Source organism: Ananas comosus, linkage group 1 (assembly GCF_001540865.1).
Source record: "Ananas comosus cultivar F153 linkage group 1, ASM154086v1, whole genome shotgun sequence".
Taxonomy (NCBI): domain Eukaryota; kingdom Viridiplantae; phylum Streptophyta; class Magnoliopsida; order Poales; family Bromeliaceae; genus Ananas; species Ananas comosus.
The window spans coordinates 7,004,588-7,010,587 of NC_033621.1; the positions used below are offsets into that span (position 1 = coordinate 7,004,588).

At 45.6% G+C, this 6,000-nt stretch overlaps 2 protein-coding genes across 2 annotated transcripts in view; both read right to left on the reverse strand.

The window, feature by feature from the left end:
• Nucleotides 1-207, reverse strand: part of LOC109709168 — a 77,973-nt gene extending 77,766 nt beyond the window's left edge. The window contains exon 1 of the mRNA XM_020231258.1: nucleotides 85-207. Coding sequence (XP_020086847.1) covers nucleotides 85-97 — 13 coding nt within the window. The 5' untranslated portion in view covers nucleotides 98-207. The remainder of the gene's footprint in view (nucleotides 1-84) is intronic.
• On the reverse strand, nucleotides 2,689-5,171 carry LOC109713571 (DELLA protein SLN1-like). The gene has a single exon (XM_020237693.1). It carries the CDS (start codon nucleotides 4,703-4,705, stop codon nucleotides 2,822-2,824), a length of 1,884 nt encoding a protein of 627 aa, XP_020093282.1. The 5' UTR covers nucleotides 4,706-5,171; the 3' UTR covers nucleotides 2,689-2,821.

Consider the following 6,000-nt stretch of genomic DNA (forward strand, 5'->3'; position numbering starts at 1 on the left):
ACAGGCGGCGGGGTTTTCATACATATCTATCACTATTATTTTAGTGGTAGGCCAATGATGTCTTGCAGAGGCCAGATGGCTAACCTTTACAGCACATACATATGGTAGTCTGACGACCACCTGATCACGATTGGACAGCTGTGGTTTCCTGGCTCCTCCACTCTCCAAGGGATAACACTAATAAAGCTGAGCTAAATTACATTTGCACGGAGAGAGAGAGAGAGAGAGAGAGAGAGAATAAGAGGGGTAGAGAACACTTTGCTTACAGTGTGTTTGGTCCCATGTAAAATTAAGAAAAATAAATTTTTGGTGGAAAAAAAATTTTTAGTGGAAAAAAATTTTACGTCGTTTGTGTTTGGTTTATAGGAAAAGAAAAATAGCTTTTCATAACAGTTATTTAGTTAAAAGGAAAAAATAAAAAAATAAAAAATTATTTAATATATTTTTTATTATATATATTATCTCTAATTATATATATATTATATATTATTAATATATAATAATTATCATAATATATTTAATTATTATAATTTATATTTATAAATAAAATATATTATATAATAAATATGTAATATAATATATAATAATATATATTTAATACTATAAAATAAATTATTATGTATTTATAAATAATTATATATATATTATATATATAATATATATATATATATATAATATATTATATATATATATAATATATAGAGGCTAGAGCTACTATCCTATTAATAGGATAGGAGCATTTCCCTATCAAATTGTTTTGATGATCGAGATTCTGAATGATGATGATCTAGAGTATTTAAAATATCTAGAAACTAAATTTCATAAATTTTAAAAATTATTTACATGGTGATCAAAGTGTCGTAAATTAGAATTTTTTACGGCCTATATGAGCGTTTGCTTGTTTAACGGTGTAGACAATCCAAATTGCTTGAATTTTGATAGAAAATTTTATACTATTTAGATAATGTTTGATAACTCTGATTATAAATTGAGAAAGTCTAACCTCTATTTTAAGAATGATTATTTATTTAATGATCGTTCATTTTTTAACTCTTAAGATGAGCTTGATAATTATTTTAAATATTACAAAATTTGGTTTCTAAAACATTCTAATTGTGTAGATCAATTCAACGGTGCCGATTATCAATTTGAAGTTCCGATCATTCAAAATGATTTGATAGGACAATAGCGCCACTCCTATTAATAAGATATAGCCGGACTCCTCTCTCTTCTCTCTCTCTCTCTCTCTATATTATTATATATATATATATAATATATATATATATATATATGTATATATTATATAACTGTGATCTATATAATAAAACATATAATTGTGATCTATATATATTATTATTATAATTATTTATATATAGATTAGATATATTTAAATTATAATAAATATATCTTAATTAATATATAAGAGTTAGATATTAGAAATATTAATAATTAATATTAAATTTTATAAATAAAATTTTATATATATATATATATATATATATATATATATAATTGAGCTCCTATGTTTTTAAAAGTACCAAGTTGTTGGTGCTTGTAGATTTTTAGCCATTGGATTAAAAAATGTGTGGTTAGGATGACGTGGACCCTCTACGGTTGAGTGGGTGGTTGGTTGAAAAGTACAATCTAACGCTTGAAAATGATCAAAGGCATAAATCTCATGGTAAAAAATTTACAAGCACAAAGTGTTTCGTGCTTTTACAAGCACAATAGCCGGACTATATATATATATATATATAAAACCAGAGGGAGGTCCACCGTGGACCTCCCTCTCTGCAGTCCACGAGGCCAATGATCGCGCGTGCGCCCGCTGCCCCCTTCCGCGTCCAACGCCGCGATTCTTCCCTCGTTTTCGTTTTCCACTCATTTCGAGCGAAAAACGAAAACGAGTATTTTTCTGAGAATATGTAAAAGAGCTTTTCCCAAATTTTTTTTTTACCAGCAAACAAACGTTGGATTTTTACTTTTCTGTTGAAATTTTTTTTTCAGGCCCATTTTACAGGAAACCAAACACCGCATTACCCCCTCTCTTCCTACTTGTAGTAGTGTACTCAGCTTTTACTAAATTAGTAAACTTTTCCTACAGTAACAGGCAGAACAGTTTCACAGTGAGCTCACCGATCACTCTCCACCCAGCAGACCATTAGTAATAAAAAATAGTCGATAATCATACTCTGAACCTAATTAAACTCCACACACAATAATTATTACAGAACTACCTCCCACGCCACTTCTCTATTACTGGATCTCGGATCTTGTGAAATCAAGAAGATACACATTAATTAAACAAAAGGTTCTTAAATAAGAAAATTTTTTTTCCCACCAAGATGGATTAAAAAAAAAAAAATGGAAATGGGCAAAAAGTTCTTCAGAGGCGCCCTGCCGGAAAAGACGGATCTTGACAAAACTCACTCCTTACTATCATCCGAGTACCGCTCGATCCAAATTTCATCACAGCACTTTTTCTATGCTGTTGATGAATTTACAGTCGAAATGAAAAAGGAGTTAAATCGACAACATATCAGTAGTTTATACGGGCGACATCTTCGAAATGAAAGCTAAGCACTTTCCCGACGGTGAAGAATTGCAAGTGAAGTCACTCAGAACCGTCTCATGGAATTTTTTTATTTTGTTTTATTTTATCGGGCGATTGCTTGGATGTTAATCCAATCTATCTGGCCGAACTGCAGCAGTTCGGTTAGGTTCGTTTCGGGTCCGGCTCCCCGCAGTCAATGCGGACCGGACGGGCGGATCCGGCGAGAGAGTCGTCGGCGCATCGGACGGGCAGTCGGTACGACTCCTACTAGGGGGTGGGGGCGGCGCGCCAGGCGGAGGTGGCGATGAGCGGGCGGGTGTGCCAGCCGAGGGTGAGGCAGCCTTCCCTCTCCTCGACCCGGAAGCCTCCGCCGCCGCCGCCGCTGAAGAGGGCGAGGAGCGTGCTGGCCTGCTTGAAGGCGTCGGAGCCGATGGGCACCGGGTGGAACCCGGCCCGGCCCATCCGCCCCCGCCACTGCGCCAGCGTCTCGTGCCGCTCCGTCCGCTCCGGCCCCTCGCACCCCACCACGTTGGCGATCTCCCGCCCCACGTACGCCTCCGCCATCACCCGGTCCGACGACCCGGCCGATCCGCATCCCTCGAGCGAGTCGAACACGGTCGAGTAGTAGTGCAGCGCCTCCGTGAACCGGTCCCGGAACGAGCCGGCGTTGTGGTTCGCCTCTTGCTCCACCACGGTGAATACCCGGGGCCGCAGCGCGCGCACCGTCCCCAGCACCTTCTCCGCCGCCCCGAGCTGGGCAAGGACCTGGTGGAGCTCCAACACCGCGTTCACCGCCACCGCCTCCTCCGCCGCTTCCTCCTCTTCCTCCTCCACCTCGGCGGCGGCGGCGGCGGCGGCGGCGGAGGGCCTTTGGAGCGTGTAGGCGTCGAGGTCGGCGAGGGAGGCGGCGACGAGGGGGCGGTAGCGGAAGTCGACGCGCACGGCGTCGGCGAAGCGCGCGAGCTTCCAGCCGACCTCGCGGAGGGCGTCGCCGGAGGCGGGGGGCCCGACGGCGGTGAGGCGGAAGGAGGGGGCGCCGCCGGGGCGGAGGGCGAGGGCCTGGAGGAGGGCGGGCCACTGGAGGCCCTGCCTGACGCCCAAGTCGACGACGTGGACGCGGCGGCAGCCGGCGAAGGCCTCGAGGATGGCCTGGTTGGCGGTGAAGTGGGCGAACTTGAGGCAGGGGGAGGCCTCGTAGAAGTGCGCGTAGAGGAGGTCGTAGAAGAGAGAGGCGTCGGGGCGCGGCGGGCGGAGGTTGTAGATGCGGCGGGCGAGGGCTTCCGCGAAGTAGGCTGCGACCTTGCGCATGGCGCCGCCCTGCGACGCCGCGAGCACCGAGATCTCCTTCAGCAGCGCGTCCGCGGCGGCAAGGTTCTCCCGCTGCACCGCCTCCGCGCAGGCCATGAGCGCGTGGACGAGCCGGATCCCGGCCTCCTGGCTGTCCACCACCACAACCGGCACCGGCACCGGCACCGGCACCGCCTCCGCTCCTCTTCCCCCGCTGCCGAGCGACGACGCGGACGAGGGCGAGGGCGAAGAGGACGAAGACGACGAGGAGGAAGCAGCAGAGGCTCCGATCCGCATCCGTTTCCGATCCCTAGTTACCTCGGAGCACGGATCGGATCCGAACACCGCGGGATCGACCGCGGGAGCCGGGATCGTCTTCAGATCGCACTCGGCGGCGGGGACCGCGGAGGGGAGATCGAAGTAGCGGTGCTGGTGCTCGGCGGTGGTGAGGATGGGTTCCGCAGCAGCAGCAGCAGCAGGAGGAGGAGGGAGAGGAGGAGGGGGAGCGTTGAGCTCGGAGATCATGGAATCGAGCCAGGATGAGAGATCGGAGGGGTTGTAGTGGACGACGTCGGAGGGGGGGAGATGGAGTTGGGAGAGCAGGAACCCGTCGTCGGGGGCGGCGCAGCTTCCCATCGCCATGGCCATGTCCAATTGCTCCAGCTTCTGCGCCACGTCCGCCATGTCCGACGACCTCACCTTGTACCCCAGCGTCGCCAATAGCTCGTCCATCTCCTCCTCCTCCTTCGACTTCGCGTCCTCCGTTATCGTCTTCTTCCCCTTCCCCATATCCGCCGCATAGCCACTTGCTCCTCCTCCTCCTCCGCCGTCGCCATAGGAGCTATCCTGGTGCTCCCTCTTCATCTCCGAGTAACAGCGATCGCTCCAATTCCTCTTCTTCTTACTCTTCTTCTTCTTCTTCTTCTTCCGCGAAGGGATAAAGGTGAACAGGAAGGGATCGAGAAGAGTAGAGGTTATCGAGAGTGGAGGAGGCAATCGGGGGAAGAAGAAAAGGGTAATTAGAATGGCGTGACGTTATCACAGAGAAAGGACATCTCTCTCTCTCGTTTTTACCGAGCCGTGCCTTTTCTTCTCTCTACGGAATTCACCGCCCAGTAAAAATCATCCACACGCCAGCCTAAATTTAAATTAAAGGGAAAATAAAAAAGTTATCCTCCATCACCATAGCTGAAGAAATTTAATTATAAGGATCCAAAAATGTAATCGTTGTATAACTCACACACGAGGCTGACATGTGGAGCCCACATATGTGGGCGCACTATGTCAGCCTGATATACATAAACTTCACACCAAAGAGATGAAACTTACGGAGGGAAAGGTGAGTAGCTCGACACTACCACTTAGGGCTGGCAAAGAGCAAGCTGACTCTTGTTCGGTTTGGTATTCGGCTCACGCAAGCTAGGCTCGAATTAATTTCAAGTCAAGTCTGAGCATAAACTTAGATTTGAAATTAATTTCAAGTCTAACTTGNTCCAAGTGATGATGATATTGGGGATCAGGGAATTAAATATGTTGTGCAGTAAGAGGTGGTTGCATTTGCGAGACTTGCACGAATCATGGCAACAAAAGGGTGAGGACAAGAGGAAACCAAAGAAAATGAATGTAGGTGGGGCACTCTCTCTCTCTCTCTCTCTCTCTCTCTCTCTCTCTCTCTCTCTCTCTATATATATATATATATATATATATAATTAGTCTATTATATTATCAATAGTATCAATTACTTACCATTAGATTTTTGACGCTTAAATAAAGGAATGTATAGCTAGGATGATAATGATCCTCTAGGACTGATTCGGTGATTAGTTGAATAGTATAATCTAACGGATTGAAATGATCAAAGAGCTAGATCAAACGGTACAAAATTCGATAGCACTAAGCATTTGGTACTATCAATAATAATTGTGAGACTCCAAATAGTACTCTATATAAGATATAATAGGATTAGAACTCTTAACCCGACTTAAACATTTTGAGTGGTGGCTAGGCACAAGAGGTTAAGAGAGTTAAGCATACTAGGATGGGAGTAGTCCTAGGATCGATGACCCCTTGAGAAGTTGGGGCGTCACAGATGGTATCAGAACCAATTACCAACCGGAAGTGTGAGATGAGTCTCGGTTGAGCCATGATTATATAGCGAG